This window comes from Lepidochelys kempii, chromosome 6 (genome assembly GCF_965140265.1).
Source record: "Lepidochelys kempii isolate rLepKem1 chromosome 6, rLepKem1.hap2, whole genome shotgun sequence".
In the NCBI taxonomy this organism is placed as follows: Eukaryota; Metazoa; Chordata; order Testudines; family Cheloniidae; genus Lepidochelys; species Lepidochelys kempii.
Window position 1 is genome coordinate 1360208 of NC_133261.1, and position 23930 is coordinate 1384137.

The window sequence follows — 23930 nt, forward strand, 5'->3', positions numbered from 1 at the left end:
GCAGGGAGGGAGAGGGGTCAGCACAGCCTGAAAGCCAGGCACACAGACCCCCCCCCCAACTCTAGGCCTGTTCGCTCATATACTAAGCCCCTTGTTCCCACACCACACTCCCAGCGGGGGCTCTAACCACTAGACCCCATGCCGCTGAGTTGCTGCCCTCCCACCAACAGGCTGTTCCCCCTTCAAAGCTCTGGGCCGGGGGAGGGACTCCTCACCTCCAGGCAGCTTTGCAATGGAGCAGGGAAACAGCTACCAAATTCCCCGCCCCCAAAATAAACCCACTTCTCTGCTGCCGAGATGCAGCCACCTCTGGGGCAGAGCAGGTGCATAACACTGTGGAAAGAGCACCCCCTCACCATGCAGCACAGGGCCCCACCTGCAGCTGGCGAGAGCGCCCCCCCCACCACTTTCCACCCAGCCGAGGGCAAAGCCCTGGTCACCCTGGGCCCATTCAGACCCTGCCAATGCCTCCCTTAACAGCATGGGCTTGGTCTGATCCGCTGCCTGGGGAACCGCCCGCCACATTATCCTGAGGTTAAAGCCCAAGCAGGGGACAGAGGAGCCACAACTCCTGGGTTTCATTCCTCCCCTCCCAGAACCAGAGGGTTAGAGCAGGGGGGCTGGGAGCCAGGACCCCTGGGTTCCATCCCCAGCTCTGGCAGGGGAGTGGGGTCTGGTGGGTCAGAGCAGGGGGAAGGGGAGGAGACGCTACTTCCCAGGGCGGCCTTCCCAGTTATCAGCCAGTCACTTCTCTCCACTCCAGCACCCTCCTGTCAGCAGCTACAAGCCGTAGAAGATCAGGCCTGGAGCAGATGGAGAGATGCATTTGAAAGCACTAATGGTGAGGGGGTGAAGGGAGCGGAAAAACCAGTCCCTGCAGCGGGCTTCAGATAGATCCCCCCCCTCCAGGGAGCACCACAGGCCATTGCTACGTACAAAAAATCTCAAGATACTTTATTCGTCATCTATAAAAACAAGCAGATGCTATGAAAAATATCCAAGGACTATGTAGGACACATGCAAAGGTTAAAACTAGGCAACCCAACTTCCATCCTCCTCTAGAGGCAGAGACTAGGCTTGGGGTGCTCTATTTGACCCCCCCCCCAAAGATAACCCTCTAATTTCCAGCGATCAGCCCTCCGAGGGGGCAGGGCCTCGGAGGGGAGAACGGGGCCGGAGAGGAGCCGGGCTGGGGTGTGAGACGACCCACATCTGAGGGGAGAAGAGCTGGAAGGCAGCAGGATGCTGGCGGACCGTGTGGGCTGAGGACCATTGCAGCGTGGTGGGGCCCAGAAGCTAAGGTGAAGCCACCAGGAATGGCAGAGACCCTGGGTCTGGCAGCTTAGCTTCCGTCTTCCCTCCACGCTGCAGACGCGGTCCCAGCACCCACCCAGCGAGCTTCGCACCTGGGAGCCTGCTGTGGGGATGGGGCCCCCCGCCCTCTGCCCACCCCCACCGAGCGGCCCCTCAGACGTAGTTCTTGCTGGGGTAGTCACTGCGGGGCTGGGAGGCGGCGGCCGTGTAGCGGGCGCTGTAGTTGGGGTTCTTCTCGGGACAGGAGCAGCAAAGCAGAGCCCCCCCGAGAACCAGCAGGGCCGCGGCGGCCCAGCCGACGTAGAGCGAGGCCCCCAGCTCCCGCTTCTGGGCTTCGGACACCAGCGGGTTGTAGAAGTCCCGGATGATGGTGTTGGCCGACCAGCACACGGGGATGAGGCAGAGGATGCCGGAGACCACGAAGACGGCGCCGGAGACGATCATGAGCCGCGCCTTGGCGCCCTCGTCCTCCACGCAGTTGGTGCACTTGGCGCCCACGACGCTCGCCAGCAGGGCCAGCAGGGCCAGCAGCACCGAGATGACCGTGAGGGCGCGGGCGGCCTGCAGGTCCTGGGGCAGCGCCAACATGGAGTCGTAGACCTTGCACTGCATCTGGCCCGTGCTCTGCACGATGCAGTTCATCCACAGCCCCTCCCAGATGGTCTGCGCCGTCACGATGTTGTTGCCGATGAAGGCCGTCACCTTCCACGTGGGCAGGGCGCAGGAGATGATGGAGCCCAGCCAGCCCACCACCGAGAGCGCCATGCCCAAGATCTGGAGACCCGCTGAAGCCATGATTGGGTGGGAAGGCGCCTGCCGGGAGAGAGGGGGTGGGGAGGAGGTAAGAAGAACTCAACACGGTGGGGGGGCCCCCGCAGGAGGTCTGCGGGGATCTGGCCCCACAGCATTCAAGAGACCCTGCTTTGCAATTTCACCCTCAGTGGGACTTGGGGCTGGGCCCTCGTGTGAAGTGGATACTGAAGGACCTTCAGTTGGACCAGCCAGGAAGGGCAGCAGCCCCCATAACTCCTGAAGGTGTCTTGGCTCACCCGCCCCCACCTGGGGCGGGATCACCCCCAACAGTGCCCTCACCTGCCCCCCCATGTCCCACTGGAAGGGGCTTGCACCCCTTCAAGATTTCCCCCTCCCACAACGGCTGCCCTGAAGTGACCCCAAGATGGGGGCTTGGGGGCGGGTGGCAATGGGGGCAGGGGAACATCTCCGGCCCACGCCTGCCACTAGTCCGGTTCTCCTTCCCCTCCTTGGCCATTTCTCAGTGAGTCACCACCTGGCCCGGATCCCCACCTCCATCAACTCGTGGCAACTTCCCTCCGAAACTTGGCTTCTACAACCCAACTGGCTCCCGCCGTGGGAACCATCCTGCCCCAGGGTGGGATGGGGCATCTCGCTGTCCCACTGCCTTGATCCCACCCCAGGCTTCCCCCCTCCCGGCCTGAGCCTCATCAGCCCGGGGTCCCCCACCCCCAGCGGGGGCAGGGAGAGCCAAGGAGGGCAAGCGCCCCCCAGGGCCAGCTGCGTCTGCGCCCCAGGCTCAGGGCTGAGCAAGGCTTTTGGGGGGGCCCCCCCATCTGCTGGCAGCTGTAGAGCGTGTGACGGAGAAGTGCTCAGACGTGACCCCAAGGGGGAGATGCAGCCGTGTGTGTGGGGGGGAGAGATGGGCCCGGATGGGGCAGCCCCGTCTTGGGCCCTTCTCACCCCCCCAGTTGGCTTCGACAGGAAGTCGCCCAGCCCCCGCGCATACCTCTGGCTCAGCGGGCTGTGAGGGGGGGAGCTGGCCCACAACTCCTGCCAGGCCAGGGACGCCCCCCCCCGGGGCCTGGCACCCCCCCCCCCCCCAGGGCCTGGGTTAGCTCCGCTGCGGGGGTGAGCCGCACCCTGGGCGGGCTGGGTTAGCCCCTGGCTACCCAGGGGACAAGAGAGACAAGCCCAATCCGGAGGCAAGGCACCCCCCCCCTCCCCGCCACGGTGCTGCTCCCACACGGGGGCGGGGTGTGAGGGGTCCCAGGACCCCGCAGCAGGGTTTCCACAAGCACCCGGACGCCTGGGTTCCATCCCAGCCCCCGGGGTGGGCGGGGGGAAGGAGCGGAGTCGGGGGTGGGAGCCAGGACGCCTGGGTTCTCTGCATTTGTTCCAGCCCCTCGCAAGGCTCCTTTCCAACCCGCCCTTGGCCCCCCGGCCCCGGCCCCAGCCCAGGGGCTCAGGAACAGGTAAAAACCCAGAGCCAGGTGTGTGGGGGGGAGACAAATCAGCTCCTGCCCCCGCCCCCAGCCCAGTGATCACCCCTTCCCCCTCGCCCCCGCCTCGGGCCCGGCCAGCCCCCGGGGACAAAGACCCTCCCCTGTTCTCACCTCAGCCCCATTGTCCGCAGGTTTCTGTGAAACTCCCCCCCCGCTGGGCAGGCAGTTTCAGATGAAACGGAGGAGGGGGGAGGGGAGCAGCGCGATCCCAGCCTTCCCCGTCCCCCATCCCCGAGAGCGGCCCCTTTGTCCCACAGCCGCGCCGCACACGTGGGCTGGTTGGGGGCAGGGGGTGGGCATTGCCAGCCCCGCGGGTCTCTGTGCCCCCGGCCACAAACAGCAGCTCAGGCTCAAGCCCCGGTGTAGGGGGAAAGAATTTGGTCGTTTTAGGCAGGGGAAACTGAGGCACGGGAGACTGCTTGGGGCACACAGGTGGAGTAGAACCCAGGAATCCTAACGCCTGCTTCCCCCATGGTCCCACAAACACACTGCTGGACCAGAGCATGAAATAGGAGTCCTACCCCCGCAACGCACTAGCCCCCACTCCCCTTTCAGGCCAAGGGGAGAACCCAGGAATCCTGGCTCCCAGCCCCCCCAACCCACTAGCCCCCACTCCCCCCGGCCCGAGAACCCAGGAGTCCTGGCTCCCAGCCCCCCCGCTCTACCCATTAGCCCCCCCTCCCCTCCCCGAGCTGGGGAGAGAACCCAGGAGTCCCGGCTCCCAGCCCCCACCCTCACTAACCTGTCTCTCCGCAGTAACTCTCGCCAAGGTCTGGCTCCCCCCCAGCACACGGCCTCCCTGGCGCAGTCCCACAAATTGCAACAACAAGCAGCGGGCAGGCACCTCCCTGGGGGGTTAAATACCGACCTCCCCCCCGCCGCCCACTCCCCGTGACATCACCCCCAGGTGAAACTCAGTCCACTTAGCACTGGCCGGATAATTCCCCCGCCCCTGTAAACAAAGAGCCAGCCCCTCTCCCTGCAACTGGCTCAAACTAACCACAGCCCTGGGCCAGCAGCTTGGGGGAGGGGAGGCCGGACTCCTGGGTTCCCTTCCCGGCTCTGGGAGGGGAGTGGGGGCTAGTGGTCAGAGCAGGGGGCCTGGGAGCCAGGACTCCTGGGTTCTCTCCCTGGCTCTGGGAGGGGAGTGGGGGCTAGTGGTCAGAGCAGGGGAGCTGGGAGCCAGGAGTTCTGGATTGTAATTTCTCTCACTTCCCTTTTTCCCCCCAGGTTGAGTCACGGACTGGCCAGTTTCACTTCAGTTTCTGGTGAATTTCATCACTCCTGTTTCATGCACCATTCTTTGCCATAAGCAGGGGCTCAGGGAAGAGGGGTGTCAGAGCGGGGACTCATCCAGGAGCTAAGGGGGAAGGGAGCAAAGGGGGGGTGGTTCGTCCCAGGAGGGGGGTAGAACCCAGGTATCCCAGCCCCACCCCCTCTAACCCACTAGAGCCCCCCTTCCCTCGCTGAGGAGAGACCCCAGGAGTCCTGGCTCCCAGGCCCCACGCTCTGACTCACTAGACCCCACTCCCCTCCCAGAGCTGGGGATAGAACCCAGGAGTCCTGGCTCCCAACCCCCCTGCTCTAACCCACTAGACCCCGCACCCCAACCAGAGCCAGGGATGGAACCCAGGAGTCCTGGATCCTGGCCCTTTCTTGTCAATGTACCAGCCAGGGTGTGTTCTATGGGAGACCCAAGCCAACAGCACCCCTCTGTGGCCAGAAGGGGAATTGATATCGGGGCGGGAGGGGGGGCAGGGTACAGGGGTGGGGTGTGAGCTTCCCTAGCCCCACAGTGACCCTACAATAACAGGGGCTGTGGTGGATGCCCCATCACTGTCAAGTTTGACCTCGAGATGGGAGGTTTTGCTGAATGCTCTGCTCTGGCTCAAGCAGGAAAACTCGGGGCACCCCTGGGTCCTGCAGGTGCCATCGGCTGATCTGGGGCGGGGTCCCCCCTAAACTGAGAATCTGTGGCTCTGGGTCATTTGGGTTTGAGTTCCTGTGAGTTTATTATTTAAAAAAAAATCCCCAAACATTTAAAGAGCTGGGACTTGGGAAAAAATCACCTCCATGTTCCTGTTCAAAACTCCCTTTTGGCTCCAAGGAGCCTGTGATTTTATCTGGAAAAAATCCCAAACCAACCGGAATCAAAGCAAACCAGCTCCCGTGTTTGACTTGATGGGTCACAATTTCCGATCATTTTGTCTGCAAAAAATGAAAAACTTTTTTCAAAATCTCAGTCCAGCAAAGATATGAGTTTTCGTTGGCAACCATTTTCCCCATTTGGAACTTTCCTTTAACTGTCCTGAAAGCGAAGCAAAACCGTGTACAAAATCCCAATTCAAAGCAAACATTTTGGTTTTTGTTTTTTGTTTTGCAACCCCGTTGCGTTTAAAAACGTCCTGTCATTTTACTTTAAACTCATTTCAGAAACGTTTTTAAAAAGCTGGACATCAAACCAGAACATTTTGATGGGGTTTTGTTTTAGGGTTTGATTCAACATGACTTCAGATCAATAATTTCCTTTTATTTCATTTCGGGGGGAAAAAAACCCCAGTGGCTTTGAAGAGCTCAGGATCAACAGAAAACGTTTCATTGAACCCCAAACGAATCTTTTTTGACTTTTTTGATTTGCTGAAACTTTTTCATTTACGGCATCACGTGAAATAGTTTGGTTCCCGATATTTCAAAATTGCCAGTGAACCAAAATATCCCTGATTCTTGCTGGCTCTTGGTAGCTCAGTGATCTCTCAGGCCCAGTTCCTCCGAGGTATTTAGCTGATCTGGAGCTCAGCGTATCCGATCATTGCAAGAGCTCTGACTTATTCTGGGCCTGCATCCAACTGTCTGTGCAGTGCTCAGCCTGGACTCTCCGGCTGGGAAGCTCAGCCCCTAAAGGCACAATTGTCCCCACAGTAGCATGAGAAGATGTGAAGTCTAGCTGGGGCCAGTGGGTTCTTTGGGTGAATGGAAGGAGAGGATGGTTGGTGGGTGACATGCCAGTTTTTCACCCAGAGTATTTTCCTCCCAGCTGTTCACCAGGCATCTGAGTCCACTGCGGGTTGCCAGAAATGGGAGGGGGAAGCTGAAGGAAGCCAACAGCAACTGGGATTCACGTTCAAAGAGAGTCATGGGCAAAGGGCAGCTGCTCATGGCTGCAGAAGGAAATCTGTGCAAATGCAGGGGGCTCCTGGACTACAACTCCTACAATGCAACAGGCTCCAGGCCAGGGTGTGCTGGGAAATGTAGTTCCTACACAATCCCCCTCTACCTGCACCCCAAGACTCAATGTATTTCCAGGGAGCTCATGGGCCAGGTGAACTACAACTCCTGTCATGCTCCTGTAGGGCCGGTGGTTTTCAAACGGCGGGTTGTGACCAGTACCGGGTCGCGAAATGTCAGGCCCTGGGTCGCGGCGGCTCTGGTCAGCTCCACCGACCGGGCCGTTAAAAGTCCGTTGGCGATGCTGCCTGGCTAAGGCAGGCTAGTTCCTGCCTGTTCTGACACTGCGCTGTGCCCCGGAAGCGGCCAGCAGCAGGTCCGGCTCCTAGGAGGGGGGGCCATGGGGCTCCGCATGCTGCCTCCGCCCCCAGCACTGGCTCCGCACTCCCATTGGCCAGTTCTCAGCCAATGGGAGATGGGGGAGGCGGTGCCTGTGGGTGAGGGCCACGTGGAGCCACTTGCACACCTCCACCTAGGAGCCAGACCTGCTGCTGGCCGCTTTTGGGGTGCAGCGTGGTCTGCGGTACCAGGACAGGCAGGAAGCCTGCATCTGCACCCCCGCTGCCCCGCTGACTGGGAGCCGCCCGAGGTAAGCCCGTGCCCTAATCCCCTGCCCCAGCCCTGAGCCCCCCCCAACCCGGAGCCCCCTCCTGTACCCCAAACCCCTCATCCCCGGCTTCATCCCAGAGCCTGCTCCCCCAGCCCAGAGCCCTGATCCCAACTCCCTGCCCCAGCTCAAATCCCCCTCCCACTCCCTGAACCCCTCATTCCTGCCTGCAGCCCTCACCCCCACACCCCAACCCTCTGCTCCAGCCCAGAGCCCCTCCCACACCCCAAACCCCTCATCCCCAGCTCCGTTGGGTCGTGGGCATCGGCAATTTTCTTCAACTGGGTTGCCAAAAAAAAAGTTTGAGAACCCCTGCTGTAGGGGACAAGCCAGAATTCTGTTGGCAGCTGAGCTTGTGTATACATCCAGCTGTGTTCATCAGCAGATCCTTTCATGCTCTGCCAGGTCTGGCCGAGGTTCGTTTATATAAGGTATTTTACACACCGGCCCCCTAGCAACCGAACGGTAAAATACACTGTTGTGTGTGGAGTTGGTGTAGCTGTGTTGCTCCCAGGACCTTAGAGAAACCGGGTGGATGAGGTGCCTCGCCTACATTATCTGTATAATGGTTTAACTTTCCATGCCGTCTCCCCCTTTAAGTTCTACATTCCTGCCATTTACGATATTTACACCATGTAAGCGTCTCTGAATCATAGTGGTTTGCTAATTCCATGACCTGAACGCATAACACCTGGGTCCTCTGGCTGGCCACTAGCTGCTGGCCATGGTCGGGTTGGAATCCCTGAGTCTTCTCCTTGTTCTGCATCCGCCATCTGTAGAGTTTGCTCTGTTGATTGTTCTTTCTGAGGAACAAACTGTAGATATTAATGGTTAAAACAAACAAAAAGAAGTATTTCTTCACACAATGCACTGTCAACCTGGGGAACTCCTTGCCAAAGGGTGTTGTGAAGGCCAAGACCATAACAGGGTTCAAAAAAGAACTAGATAAATTCATGGAGGATCGGTCCATCAATGGCTATAAGCCAGGATGGGCAGGGAGGGTATCCCTAGCCTCTGTTTGCCAGGAGCTGGGAATGGGCGACAGAGAATGGATCACTTGATGATTGCCCTGTTCTGTTCATTTCCTCTGGGGCACCTGGCACTGGCCACTGTCGGAGGACAGGATACTGGGCTAGATGGACCCTTGGTCTGATCCAGTAGGGCCATTCTTATGTTCTTATGTTTCCACTGAACTTTCTGCAGTCGGTCTCGATCACCTCCAATCTGGGTGCCAAACTAGTTTTCTTCACAACAGCTGGAGTTGTCCATCTTTTTCCACCACCCAGTTTGACATGAACAGGGTCACGAGGTTCTAGACTCGGCCATTCTCTGACTGACACCTGTTGTAAAAGTGTCCTTAAGGTCAATTAGCCTTTTTCTCTGATTTGGCTACTCTTTCTTCACGTCTGGCTATGTTGGAGATCGATTCTTTCCCAAAGTTGGGCCATTAGTTCTGAATCTGATTGGTCTCCCCATCAGGAGTTGTGCTGGACTATAACCAGTAGCCTCTCCTAGTGATGGTCTGGAACTCAAAAGAGCAAGGACTGGATCTTCTTAGGTAACCCTGGTAAAGCACTGGAATGGGTTACCTAGGGATGTGGTGGAATCTCCTTCCTTAGAGATTTTTAAGGTCAGGCTTGACAAAGCCCTGGCTGGGATGATTTAGTTGGGGTTGGTCCTGCTCTGAGCAGGGGATTGGATTAGGTGACCTCCTGAGGTCCCTTCCAACCCTGATATTCTATGATTCTATGATTACTGTTGTAGGATTTTCTTGGTTGTCTGACGGCTCTCTCAGCCGTTCTGTTCACTTGCGGGTCACGTGGGCTGTAGCAGTATGACCAAAATCGTATTTCATCTGGAATTTGGCTGCGGTTCCCAGCCACCAGTTGTTCTGGAATGCAAAAGTGTGCTTCAATTTCTCAGGTTTCAGAGTAACAGCCGTGTTAGTCTGTATTCGCAAAAAGAAAAGGAGTACTTGTGGCACCTTAGAGACTAACCAATTTATTAGAGCATAAGCTTTCGTGAGCTACAGCTCACTTCCTCAGATGCATATCGTGGAAACTGTTAAAGTCTGCTGCAGTTTCCACGATATGCATCTGATGAAGTGAGCTGTAGCTCACGAAAGCTTATGCTCTAATAAATTGGTTAGTCTCTAAGGTGCCACAAGTACTCCTTTTCTTTCTTCAATTTCTCAGGAACACTGGGACATGCCTTGGCTTTCAAGTCCACAATTTCTATGTATCTGGACAAATGGTCCACAGCCACCAGGTAATGATGTTCTCTGAATTCACATACAGCTACAGTTAATCTCTTTGAAGGTCTTTGTGAGACAAGCTGGATGAGGTATTATTTGTTAATGGACCAACTTCTGTTGGTGGAAGAGACAAGCTTTCAAGCTACACAGAGCTCTTCTTCGGGGCAGGGAAAAGTACTCAGCATGTGACAGCAAATACAAGGGGGAACAGATTGTTTAGCATAAGCAGTTAACACATATTGTATGGAACCATTCAAGGTAGAGTGGCCTGTTAACACCTCTGCAGTCACAGGACAAAGGAGGGTTAGCGGGTTACAGATTGTTGTAAGAAGCCATGAAGCCAGTGTCTCTATCAAGACTATGATTTTTAGTATCTAGCCAAGTTATGAATTTAAGCTCCCAGGCGCGTCTTTTGAAGGTGTTGGGCCAGTTTCCTTTCAGGACAAGGCCTGACAGGTCAGATATGGAGCAATCGTTTTGTCTGTCCACACGTGACAGCGTGTTTTTGTCTTTGAGCATTTTCCTGGGTGAGTTCATTCAAGAGCATAGTGACTGGTTTCACCCCGCATTGTTGCTATTGGGGCATTTAGTGCACTGGGTGAGGCACACCATGGGTTGTGATGGGCATGTATAGAACCCGTGGATCTTGAAAGGTGCGTTGGGGGGGTGCTGATCTTCGTAGCAGTAGTGATATGTCTGGAGGGTTTGCACCTGTTGTTCTGGCAGGGCCTGGTGCCGTTTTGAGTTGGTGGGTCCTGGCAGATGGGGAGCTTGCTTCTGATGAGTTTGGCCAGGTTGAAAAGTTGTTTGAAGGCCAGAACAGGAGGTTCGGAAAAGATTTCTTTCCGGATGGGGTCCCCATTGAGAATGGGTTGTAGTTGTTTGATGATACTCCGTATGGGTAGGTGACAACTAGGGGCTTGCGGTCAGGGGGGGTTTTATTTCCATACTGAAGCAGGTTCTCTCAGAGTATTTGGGGGGCCTGCTCCATGATGCGATCTACTTCTCTCATGGAGTGTCCTTGTTTGGTGAAGGCACTTTCAAGTGTGTTAAGATGGGTGTCCTGGACTTTCTCCTCGGAATATATTCTGTGGTTTCTGAGGCCTTGGCTGTTGAGAACAGATTTCTAGGTGTGTTTGGGGTGGTTACTGGATCTATGAAGGTAGGTGTTGGGATCTGTGGGTTTCTTATATATAGTTAGCTAGCCAGTCGAGTTCCATGGCTGAAGCTGAGTGTGGTGTCCAAGAAGTTGATGTTGGCATGGGAGTGTCCCACAGCAAGTTGAATGGACGGGTGGGGGTTGTTCAAGTTGTGGTTGAAATCTATGGTGGAGTTTAGGTCATCTGTGCAGAGTAGGACAATATCATCGATGTATCTCAGGTGTATCATTGGTTTTGTGATGCACTGGTTCAGAAATTCTTTGAGGTGGCCCAAGAAGAGGTTGGCATATTGGGAAGCCGTCCTAGTAGCCACGGCTGTTCCCACGGTTCGGATAAAGTGTTCCGGGTGAGGATGAAACAGAGGAGTTTGGCGATGTGCTCAGGGTGCAGATCTGAGGACTGTCCCATTGTCTTGTAGATATTTGAGGCAGGTGGCGATGCCCTCATTGTGAGGGGCGTTGGTGTGTAAGGAGGTGACATCCATGGTGTTCATCTGAGGGAGGCTGCTGATGCTGCAGAGTTTGTGGTGGAAGTCAGCTGTGTCCTGGAGGAAGCTGACCCTTTGTGTGGTAAGTGGTTTGAGGATGGTTTCAATGACTCCTGATATTCCTTCTGTAAGAGTGCCATGGGCAGATACGATGGGTCTGCCTGGGTTCCCTTGTTTCTGTGTCTTGGGAAGCAGGTAGTTGGTCCCTGGGGTGGGTTCTTGAGAGATGAGCTTGTAGAGTTTCTCTTGGAGTGGTTTGGGGAAGGATTGGATGATATCCTTACATTCCTGGATGAACTGTGACATGGGGTCTTCTTTGAGTTCTTTATAGTAGGCAGTGTCGGAGAGTTTGTCATTTGGCCTTGTTGGTTGACTCATCACAGTTGGGGACTATGATGGTGCCCACTTTGTCAGCAGGTTTGATCACTATCTGGTGATTGGATTTCAGGGACTGCATAGCTGCCCTCTTGGAGGTGGAGAGATTGTGCTGGATGTGATGTCTGTTAAGGATCTCACAGTCAATTGTTTCCCTGAAACAATCAATGTAATGATCAAGAGTGTGCTTTTGTCCATTGTGGGGTGTCCCGTCAGACCATTCTTTTTGCTTATGACTGTTGGTGGGGACGTGGTAATTGGCGGTTGTATCATCACTGTTGTGAAAGAATTCCTTGAGGTGGAGTCGGTGGAAGAATTTTTCTAGTTCTCCACGTTAGTATGGTATCAGGTGCTGTGGTGGGGCAGAAGGTCAGTCCCCTTAGGGAGTAAAGGTAACTCAGCTCTAGTTAGGGGCAGTCTTGATAAACTGACAATGTCGGGGTGTCTTTTAGTGGCCCTGTGGTGGGTCCTGGTGCCACGGTCTCTCCCAGAGGTGGTGTTCTGTGGGCTGGAGTTGGCTCCACATTTTGTTTTTGTTGGATGGCTGTTGTCCGGTTTTTTTTTTATAGGTGTTTTGGTTTTTTTGCGTGATTTTCAGGTAAGTTTCCTGGTTGTTTTCTCTTCCAGTGCATGGGAGCATGGGATGACTTTTTGTTTGAGGTGGGACAGTCCCTTCTGGAGTATGGGGGTGTGCAATAAGTGGTTCCTCAATTTTTCTGCAGAGCTGTTCAGCGCATTTGGAGTGGTATGCCGTGCTCAGAGGGTTATAGCGAGCGAGACCTCTGGAGATGACGTGTTGTTTCTTGCCTTTGCTTAGGAAGCAGACGTTGCTGTATGGTAGAGGTGCAGTTACTGAATCTTTGCATCCTGTTGGTCTATTAGTTCTGCAATGTTCACATGCAAATACTTTATGTCCTTGCTGATGCCTGGCCTGCCACACTGACTGCTTGGCTTATTCAAGGCATTTAGTTAATCCTGGATGTCCTTCATGGAGGAGGTTTAGGATTTCTCCTCTCCTTTTGTTTGGAATTACGATGCAATTGTCTTTAACCATGAGCCCATTTGACTTGCTTAACTGTCCATGCACCACAAGGTAGTCTCTGTTCACTTCTTTGGTGGTCTTTAGACGCTTCGGCCAGCCGCCCCTAAAGTAACTTAGAACTTCCTGAAGTGGAGTGTCAGTCAAGGTTGCTTTTCATAGCTGGAGTAGTTTCCTTTCTCATACTGGTCTGTATGTGTCCATAGCATCCATGTATGCCTTTATGTCATCTTCGAGCTCACGAGTAGCTGAGTGCAACACTCAGCTCCGTGACAGGATGTCAGTTACCACCAGATTTTTCTTAGGAACATATCTAGCAATTGGCTTAAATCACATTAAGCTTAGCAGTAGACGTTGGCATCTCAGCAGTGCTTGATCCTGATCTTTTCCATTAAGTGGTTTATGGTCCGTTATCAGTGTAAACAAATTGAGTCCACACAGCTGTCTGTAGAAGTTCTCACGTGCCCATATGCTTCCCACGCACGCCTTCTTGATCTGTGCATATCGTTTTTCTGCTTCTGTGAGTGTGCAAGGGCAAAATGCAAGTGGCTTCCACTCCAAGTTGTTTTAGTGCAACAACACCCCACTTAGGCCACAGCTGATTCCATCTTTCTTTGTCTGCCCCCAAAACTCAATTTGGGGTAGGCGGAAAACACATTTTTCCTTGTTTAGGCTCAGTCCAGACTGACTGATCAGGGTTAGGACTTGGTTGAGGGTTTTGTTGCGGTCCTCCATCGAAGGTTCATACCTCAGAATATTGTGCATGCAGACGACAACTCTGTGTGTGCAGTTTGGCCATCTTTCCTTGGAAAATATCAGGTAATCCCAAAAGATCATCTTAAAAAGCAGACTCTCCCTGAGGGTGCGGTAAATGTAGTCAGTTTAGCTCTTTCTTTGGCCACAGCAGGGGTTCTCAAATGGGGGGTCAGGACCTCTCAGGGGGTCACAAGGTTATTACGTGGGGGGTCGTGAGCTGTCAGCCTCCCCCCAAAACCTGCTTTGCTTCCAGCATTTATAATGGTGTTAAATTTCTAAAAATTTCTAAAATTCTAAAAATTCTAAAACTTTATAACTGGCCAGCCTGCTGAGCTCAGAGATCTGCTAGATTAAGCCAGGCCGCTCCATTCTTTCTAACTCAAGTTCCACTTTATGCAGTAACGGGATAGGAATCCTGTGAGGTGTATGTACACGATATGGTTCAGCATTGTCTCGTAAGGTGATTTGTATGGGGTGTCCTTTTAAAAGTCCAGTGTCACCAACAACGTTCCCTCTAACTTTTCACACCCATGTGCGGAATGAATTTCATTATGTGCACCAATATGGAGGCGATGTGTGACACATCGCCTCCATACCGGTGCACATAAAACATTCAGGTTGCGGAGGTGGGGCTGAGGGGTTTGGAGGGTGGGAGGGGGCTCAAGGCTGGGGCAGAGGATTGGGGTGTGAGGGGGATGAAGGCTCTGGCTGGGGGTGCAGACTCTGGGGTGGGGCCAGAGATATAGGGCTTAGGGCTGGGCAGAGGGTTGAGGTGGGAGGGGGGTGAAGACTCCGGCTGGGGGTGCGGGCTCTGGGGTGGGGCCAGGGATGAGGGGGTTGGGCTGCAGTAGGGCTCCTTGGAGCTACTGTGGGAAGAGAGGCCCCCCCCCCCCCCACTCTCTCTCCCTGCAGCAGCACCTGCGCTGGCAGGGAGAGGCGCCTCTCCCTGCCACGGCAGGTCCAGGCCAGGCTGGTCAGGGCTGGGGGAGGGGTGCCTGTTCCCCATCCACGGCAGGTTCAGGGCCAGGCTAAGTCGGAGCTGGGGGAGGGGTGCCTGTTCCCCATCCACGGCAGGTTCAGGGCCAGGCTAAGTCGGAGCTGGGGGAGGGGTGCCTGTCCCCCAGCTGCGGCAGGTCTGGGGCTGGACTGGGTCACGGCAGGGCGCTGTGGCAGGTCCGGGCCTCGGGAAGGGGCACCTATCCCCCAGCCACAGCAGATCTGGGGCTGGGCTGGGTCAGGGAGGGGCGCTGTGGCAGGTCCGGGGCTAGGGGAGGGGCACCTGTCCCCCAGTCACAGCAGATCTGGGGCTGGGCTGGGTCAGGGCAGGGCGCCGTGGCAGGTCCGGGGCAGAGGCATCTCTCCCCACTGCAGCCCTGAGCACCCGCACAGCACTTAATAGGCAACTGTGCGGCCACACAGCTTAGAGGGAACGTAGGTCATCAAATATTCCACTGAGGTCTTCCACCTTTCTCACGAGGCTCATCATGGCTGGCAGGCTGCGGCTGAGAAGGCTGTTGGCCAGTGGTCCTTTGATCCCATGTCTTTGTAAGCTGTTTCTGCGGTGAACTGGCCCATGCAGTTCACAATATCTCAGGGCTTGTGAGAGCTGTGACAGGTGACCTCAGCTCTGGGAGGGGTTGAAGGCAAGTCCTTCTGAGATGACTGTGACAGTCAGCTCCTTGGTCAATTTTATCGTCATGAATATTCAGGTTCACCCTCCAGGAAGGCTCTGTATCATCACAAGGGATAGATCCCACAAACAACGGCTTTTAATTGTCTGTAATATGAGTCAACCCCCTTACAACTTTGGCGCAGCAAACAGCTGCAAAATGTCCATATTTCGTGCATGTATCACACCGTGCGCCTCTGGCTGCATATGCATCATCTCCTGGGATCTGACTTTTTCCATACCTTGTGCATGTAGGCTGGAATGTGTCCCTCTTTAGCCTGCCCTAGACGTTCTCTCTCCTTGCCTCGGGGGGTGGGGGGGGGTCTCATGATAATGACTTTCAGCACTCAAGTGTCTGTTTACAGTTTCTAAGCAAGTTTCAGGTTTGTCAGGTTTGTCAGATTGCTCTACGTTGTTGATAAATTCTATAGTCATTTGCCTGATCACACTTCAGTTCAGTAAGAAATATACTTAAGTGACCAAATAACCAATGTCAGTGAGGTTTATTAATACAGTACTGGGAAAAAAGGTCGACATGACACCAGTCTCCGAAGACCAGTTCCATGCAGCCATGTTACATGCAAGCAGACGGCATGCCCCGCAAGCTACACCCCTAAAGTAGTCTTTTCATACTTGTTGTACCAGCAAAAAAGGTACGGCATACATCATTTACTTAGTCAGCTTTTTGCCTTGCTTGTTTTGGGACCATGGTGTGCCCCAAGCATTCCAGGTTCCCATGCACTGTCTTTGTTTTCAGTACATACATCCCAGGTACTAAGGGGGATGAAGGCATCTCCTGCCCGTGTTGGCAATGCCTTTCCTGTTGTTATGAAGAAATACCCATCTGGCCTGATACTGACAGTTTTCCTATCTATTCCAGACCAGGCTTCCGTCAACTGAAGCAAGGTGTTATGGGATATTTAGCATAAGTGTTCAGGAATATAGTAAAGGTGCAGGCCAATCTAGGCTATATTACTGCTAGGCTTGTGCTTAAAATATACACTTGAATGTTTAAAACAAGTGTACTGTAGGTAGTCATTATCAGCATAATATACGTATACTAGCCAGCGTATAAAAAGGTTTTTTTCTCCTGCTGCTAATAGCTCACCTTAATTGATCACTCTCATTATAGTATGTATGGCAACCCCCATTTTTTCGTGTTCTCTGTGTGTATATCTAGATCTTCCGACTTTATTTTCCACTGCATGCATCCGATGAAGTGGGTTTTAGCCCACGAAAGCTTATGCTCAAATAAATTTGTTAGTCTCTAAGGTGCCACAAGTCCTCCTGTTCTTTTTGCTGATACAGACTAACAAGGCTCCCACTCTGAAACCTGTATCCAGCGTATGTTAGTCAGGAAGCTTTAGCTATTTGATTAGCTGTGGCTAGGGATAATCTCTCTTCAGTTCAGTTGTTGTTGCTGGTTTTATTGGTTATTCCAATAACCAGCCAGTCTCTGATATTCTCATGTGTTGCATTCCCAAAATCACAGTTTTCAGCCAATGCAGGCAGAGCTCTCATAAAACACTCAACATTTTCCTCTGGTTCTTGAATTTTCTGGGGGAAATGATGCTCTTTTGTAAACCACATTTTCCCCGAGGTATAAAGTATGCATCAAACACAGACAGGACCCTTTCAGAGTCATCTTTGTCACTGTCAGCAGATTGAAACCGATGCTCTGCTTGCTTCCCCATAGCATGAATTAAAGACGACACCCAGATATTTCCAGTTTCTTTCTGGAGTGTGTTTGCAATTCAAAATCTTGTTTCCAGGCTGTCGGTTTGTCAAAGCTGAAGCTCTCTGGGGCATTGAAGAGGGGCATATTGAAAGGCTCCTGTAATCTTTGTTGCTTTGTTTGTTTCTGATCTTAGTTTGCTCCTGGCTCCATATTATGTTCTTCTGTACCAGAGCCGGTCTGGCGAAAGAGCTTCATTTTACATACAGCCCTGCGTGGATACACAATCTATATCTGCGGATGTGGATATCTGTCGATAGAAAGCAGGTGCCAGGCTCACTGGCAGCTGTCCCTGGTCATGCTGGTGTGTGTGCGCAAGTGGCTCGCACGCTCCCGGACAGGAGTCCCATCCATGGACAGCTGCCGGTGAGCCCAGTGCCCACTCCACTGGGCAGGGCTGGGGGCGTCTCACCCACGCTAAATTGCGTATCCGCGCGGGGCTCTACTTATTCACATCACGTGTTCATCATTCATAAGTGGGACCCTCCCAAATTCAGGGTCCATTTTGCTCAATTTCATGGTCATAGGATTTTATCAGCTATTTAAATCTGAAATGTCACGGTGTTGGAATTGTAGGGTGTCCTGACTCCAAAAGGAGTTGGGGTGGGGAGGGTCACAAGGTTATTGTAGGCGGGGTGGCCGTACTGCTACCCTTACTTCTGCACTGCTGCTGGCAGCGGCCCTGCCTTCAGAGCTGGCCGGGAGCCCAGCTGGGCCCTCAGTCAGCAGCTGCCACGCTCCAGCTACCTAGACATAGGAGGTGACTTCCCCTCTGCTGGGTGGGTGCTCACCCCCCTTGCCCCTGCACTGCCCTCACCCCACCCCCATTCCACCCCTTCCCCAAAGTCCCCCCCCACCACACCTTTTCCCACCCCAGCCCTGCTCCCTTCCCCTTAGTCCCTGCCCCTGCCCTGCTTCTTCTCCGCCTCCTCCTGAGCACGCGTCCCTGCTCCTCCCCCTTCCTCCCGGAAAGTCTTAAGTGCCACCCAACAGCTGTTAGGCAGCGAGGGGGGGGGGCAGGAAGCGCTGGGAGGGAGGGAGGGAGGGGGAGGGGGAGAAGGAGGTGAGGAGGGAGAAGCTTGGCTGCCGGTGGGTGCGGAGCTCCTGCTAATTTTTTTCCGTGGGTGCTCCAGCCCCGGAGCACCCACGGAGTCAGCGCCTATGCACCCAGCTCTGAAAGCAGCAGCACAGAAGGATGGCACCGTATGGTATTGTCACCGTTACTTCCATGCTGCTGCCACTCTCCGACCACCCAGCTCTGAGGCAGTGGAGAAGTAATGGTGCCAATACTGCGACCCTCCTAAAATAAGCTTGGGATCCCCCTGCAACTCCCTTTTGGATCAGGACCCCCAATTTGAGAAATACTGGTCTCCCCGTGAAATCTGAACAGTATAGCGTAGAGAAATCCCGATCGCCCCCCAGGCCGCGAGAGAAATCCCGATCGCTCCCAAGACGCAGCAGGTCTGGCTCATCTACCAGGCCTCGAGAGAAATCCCGATCTCCTGCAAGGTATGGCAGTTCTGGCTCATTTCTGAGATCTAGAGAGAAATCCAGATCGCCTGCAAGGTACAGTATATCCGGCTCGTCCCTAAGACAAAAGACCACGTTTCACGGGTGAAGACCAGATTTCATTGTCTGTGATGCATTTTTCATGGTAGGGCCCTATTCATAAGCTCCTCAGGTATGACTGAGGTTAGTTTGAATAAGGTATTTTATATGCAGCCCCACCTCGTGGCTAAACGGGATAATACAGTTTAACATTCCACTACAACTCCCACAGTGCAACAGGCTCCAGGCCCACGCATGCTGCGAAGTGTAGTCCATGCCCCCTCTCCCTCTGGGACTCAGTTGAAATTCCTGGGGATGCCTAGAGTAGCCAAGGATAAAAGGTATCAGGTATATTTAGACCATAGAGATGAATATAAGTAATGATTCATATTGTAACACAAGGGCCTACGGGCCTCAGGCTTGTAAGATCTTTAGCTTCGCCAACTCAGGCCTCAGGACGGCAGTTCCCAGCCCACGGGTTGCAACTCCAAATGGGGCTGCGCCATCAGCAGGTAGCATTGTGGGTCCAGTCGGCCAGTTTTGGCTGGAGAGACAATGCTGTCTGCCCCCGAACACATCCGGACCTATTCCACAAACGCCGCGCCAGTACGGTACGAGGTCACATTGTGCGGAGGTTGCCATTTTGTAGGTCAGAACAGCAGCCTCCTGGTGCGGCATTTGGGGAGCAGGCCTGGATACGGTGGCTATGCAGAGGTGGCTGTGCAGATGCTGATTTGGCCATTGGCACCATCCAGCCAAGGGACGTGAATCCAGAAAGTCCTTATCTGTGAGCAGCAGCCTCATCAAAAGAGCATCTTCTTTGCTCCAGCTGGTAGGAGCCCGTGCTGGCCTTTTCGGAGACAGGAATCTGCAGCGGCTTGTAAGTGCCTTAAGGCAGGGCCCTTATCTTCTTTTATGCCACCTTGAGTACCTGACTGGAATCATCCTAAATCACTGTCTCTGTGGTGACCTGATATCACCATACAGGGCCTTCCTAAGTCTTGGCCTCATTTGCTTGACAGTGAATTCCTCTTTCAGATTTGTGATATGAGGCACTTATTTTTAAGCAGAGTATCTGCTTCAGCCTCCAGCAGCGTGTGTAGTCATGCGGTTGAAATGAAAAACAAGTAATGAATGAAAACCAAAAGTCCAAGAAACGTGCTCCCACATATGAATAGGCTTTCTTTGAGTATGGCTTCACCGGTGTCTTGGTCAAGCACGAAGAAAGGCCAGATGCCTCCTACTTCACCCAGTGTTATATAGCAAAACATCGAGCTCACTAAACTTAAATGACACCTGGAAACCCTTCACAAGTGTAACCCTTCTGCCCGTCAGAGTTGGCAGCAACAAGGGCCGGGTTCAATATCTAGGGGTTCCATTCCAATAACACAATGCAAACCGGCTCGAGCCCCCACCCAGTGACCTGGGACAAATATATACCACCCCCGCTGGGCGCCTCCAAGAGGCAATACGTCCCCTCTCGCAAGCACATAGTCTGAGTGTAGCAAAACTCTTTTAATAACAGAGAGAAACAATGTGGCATTATGTTGGGGAAACACCACCAACAGGATTCATAACACAATCCATGAGCAAAAAAAACCCACCCCAGGCAAATTGGGGCATGCCCTTTTCCCTTTGGTTCTTGAGTCCAGCAACCCCAAATCACCCAAAGTCCCAAAAGTCCAATGCCCCAAAAGTCTCTGTCCCTGGTCAGGGCAGCGCCAGAGTTCAAAAGTTTATCTGCGGAGCTTTACCTCCCAACCTGGGTGGAAATGGGACAGGGGTAAGAGGCACCTTACGTGATCTGAAGCTGACCGCCCCATAGCGGTGCTCCACTCCACCAGCCGCCCCACGAACTCCTTCACTCAGCTCCACGGCCCACAAGCAGCTCCTGCCATCCACACACTGCGCCGCGTCGAACCAGCCGTCCCGCAAACTGCTCCACAATATATCTTCAGGCTCCCTCACTACTTAACACAACACTCAGTGATTTCAGCTCTTAGGTGAATTCAGCTTATAATAGGGGAGCCCCAGTGCTGGTGCACTGTCAGCCCAAAGTGAGCTCAGCAGCCTATAACTAGACTTCTAATGAAATCAAAATTAGCTCTGATATTCCACAGTGGAGAGAGGAGGAAGTGCAATTAGCATGTAAGGCCCTCACCAAGGGGCCCATGCCACCAAGTATTAATACTTGTCCCCAGCCTCTCTCCATTCACACAGTTTTGGAACCCATGACCCTTGCCTAGCGAGTGCTACTTAGTTGATGGTGAATCCCTCCATCATAACAAAAGGCCACGTGCAGTTCCAAGCACAGTTCCCATAATCAGGGTAATAACAATTTATTCTTCCTGCCCCAATAACAGAGACACTGGGGATCCCACAGCAGCCAAAGTGACCATTTGGGCAGCTATGGTCTCATTCTAGGCGTGGTGGGTGTGCCTATGCAAATGAGATCGGCCCCTGAAGTTCTTTTCCACAACTTGCCACACCTCACCACCAGATGTCAGGGTGGAGCTCATCCTGACACTGCTTACACAAGGAACACACAGGAAAACCAAGGTCATTTCTCCAGCGCTGGAAAGAAGAACTTTCATATCAACAAATGTAATCCAAGAGAGTCAAATCCATCTCTGACCGCGCTCAGAAGGTATCCATTGAGGTGAGTTATCACATCGCACAGGTTCAAGAAGCCTCAGACAACTGGAGAGACTTTGATTTTGCCAGCTGCAATCAACATGATAAAGATGATGTGTGGGGAAGCTGAGGCAAACAAACTCAAAGCCACACCACTCTCCAATAACACAGTGGAACAAAGGATGGAGGTGATAGCAGCAGGTCAGGAAAACACACCGATGGAGCGTCTGAAAAACACAGGTTCTTCAGGTTGCGAGCACTGAGGGTTGTCATGCACATTTCTTGGCTTTTGTGAAATACACCTGGGAGGGAGCAACTCTCGAAGACGTTCTGTTCTGTCTCCCTCTTCCCGGACACGAGATGGCACAAGGAATGTTTGAGGTGCCACATGGGCACATGCAGGACAAAAACTGCCCGTGTGATTGCGTGGTGGGCATTTGCACCGATCAACTACACCATGATTCAGTCTCTTTGTGCACGTCTGTTTGCAAAACTGGGTGAAGGTAGGAGGTCCAATCCCGCCGTGTTGCTGCAGAGTCCTGGGACGATTTTCTGAACTGAGATAAGCTGCGTGCCTATGCAATGGACTGCAAAGAAAGTGGGATCATTGATTTTCCAGGTGACCAAAAGAAGATGTGTCTTTTTGCCTATGTCAGAGGCACCAGTTGGATCAGAATGAACTGAACACAGGTCTGCAAGGAAAGAACACCCAGGTCCTTCAGCTGAGTGATCGACCACAGGATTCATGGCTCAAATTGTTTTCGGGAAGAATAATATATTGAAGACAAGCTATGAATGCTTCCTGCAGCTTTCCAGGAAATTATTCAGCCTCCTGCACAGGTGATGGCTGAGCATCTCAGCTGGCTAGAGAAAGAGTTTGTGTCCTTTCCCCCCAACTTGGGAATGAGAAAGTATGATTTGGTACGAAACCCCTTTCAGCGCAAGCCTGATGCCATGGATTTGCTGGCAGCTGAAAGCAAAGAGCTCATCGGAAGTTCCTGCGATCAATTCTTGCAAGGAGCATGTGCCTAACTTTGTGGTTGTCTGGGGTCAAGTCTCAAAATGGGGTCACAGGCGGAAAGTTTGAGAACCTCTGCCTTAGGATAAGTGAGCTCTAATATAAAGATCCTTTAGCGGAAGTCCGATAATAATAAACCCGCTGAGCTTGCTGCTGTGTTTATGATCTGCTGATGCTTTGAGCAGAACTGGTGAGTTGGCATAACCACGTCCACGAGAGCTAAGCAGACACCACAGGATGACTGTTCGTAGCTGGGGTGAAATGTGAAAGACTTCCTCCAGGCAACCAACTGTGCCTGTGGTGATCAGGTGACATCAGCGTTCGTGTGTTAAGGGGAACTAACAAGTTTGTCGATCGGAAAGGGGGGCAACCCACACGTTGTGGGGGCTCGATGTTCAAAGAAGGAAAAGGGGTTCAAACCTTCCCTAACAGGTTATAAAAGCGGTCTCCTGGAGGGGACACGAGGATGGTGGCCACAGGGGAGTCTGGAGATGGTGACAATGAGGTGGAGGAGAAGGAGGATGACTGACGCTTTGGGAGGGTATAGTACAAATGCTAGCCCTTCCGTATTGTTCTCTCTGTCCCGGCCCAGGCTGCAGCGTGTTGGCTGAAAGAGCGTTCAGTGGTCTCTGCATCCCCTGTCCATTGAGAACCTGGTTACTGCCAGCGACCTTGGGGCTGAACTCTCTCCAATTACAGGAAGGGTAACCCCTTGCCTGGGGTGGGTAATTAGTTAAAGTAACTCGGAACTATAGAGGTACAGCTCGTACAGCTAAACCACAATTCCCACAATGCAAAAGGATCCCACCCAGGGCATGTTGGGATGGGTAGTCTACCCCGACCCTCTGCACCAAGAGTCAAGCCATTTCCAAGGGCTCCTGGGCCAGCTGAACTACAACTCCCAGAATGCAGCAGGCTCTAGCACAGGGCATGCTGGGAAATGTAGTTCCTCTCTCCCCCACTCAAAGCATTTATTTCTTTCCAAGGAGTGCTTGAGCTGTGTGAGCTACAGAGCCCCCCACTTCCCCTGGAACGGGTCTTTAATGGGGGAAGGGAACAATTCGCAGTGAGACCCTACAATAACAATGCAGCCCACGCAGCCCTACGATAACAGACCAGTGTCTGTGAGACCCTACATAACAACACAGCACATGCACTGGTACAATAACAGACCAGTGTGCGGGAGACCCTACAGTAACAACGCAGTCCATGCAGCCCTATGGAAACACACCAGCGTGTGGGAGACCCTACACTAACAATACAGCCCACGCAGCCCGACGATACAAGACAGTGTTCGTGAGATCCTAGGATAACAATGCAGCTTACGCAGCCCTACGATAACAGACCAGCGTCTGTGAGACCCTACAACAGCGGTTCTCAACTTATTACAAATTGTGGGCCGCGTGGGGGCTGGCTGGCTGACTGACTGGCTGCCCAACCCAGACCCCTCCCATGTAGCCACCCCAGACTCCACAGCTGGTGGGGCTGTGCAGCTGCCCCGGACTCGGGGCCCCCAACCCCGAATTGCTAGCCTGACCACTGACTGCTGCCATGCTGGGCGGGCTGGCAGGACTGACCCCCACCGGGCAGCCCGGATCCAGTGTCTGTGAGACCCTACAATAACAATGCAGCACTACGATAACAGACCAATCTGCGTGTGACCCCGCGACCCCGACATGGGCCCTAGGGCCACAGAGCGGCCTGGGGGGGAGACCCTGCGACCCCGACACGGGCCCTAGGGCCACAGAGCGGCCTGGGGGGGGGAGACCCCGCGACCCCAACACGGGCCCTAGGGCCACAGAGCGGCCTGGGGGGGGGGGAGACCCCGCGACCCCGACACGGGCCCTAGGG

The 23930-nt window shown here is 53.7% G+C and overlaps 1 protein-coding gene across 1 annotated transcript; it reads right to left on the reverse strand.

The window, feature by feature from the left end:
• Positions 1 to 937: 937 nt before the first annotated feature.
• Positions 938 to 4423, reverse strand: LOC140912297 (claudin-4-like). Its single transcript, XM_073346511.1, has 2 exons — positions 4315 to 4423; positions 938 to 2127 (listed from the first exon to the last, which is right to left on the reverse strand). The coding sequence occupies exon 2, from the start codon at positions 2107 to 2109 to the stop codon at positions 1468 to 1470; it is 642 nt and encodes a 213-aa protein (XP_073202612.1). The 5' UTR covers positions 2110 to 2127; positions 4315 to 4423; the 3' UTR covers positions 938 to 1467.
• Positions 4424 to 23930: the final 19507 nt, after the last annotated feature.

Coding starts and splice junctions, on each gene's coding strand:
- LOC140912297 (XM_073346511.1), bottom strand. CDS start 2,109: ATGGCTTCAGCGGGTCTCCAGATCTTGGGCATGGCGCTCTCGGTGGTG.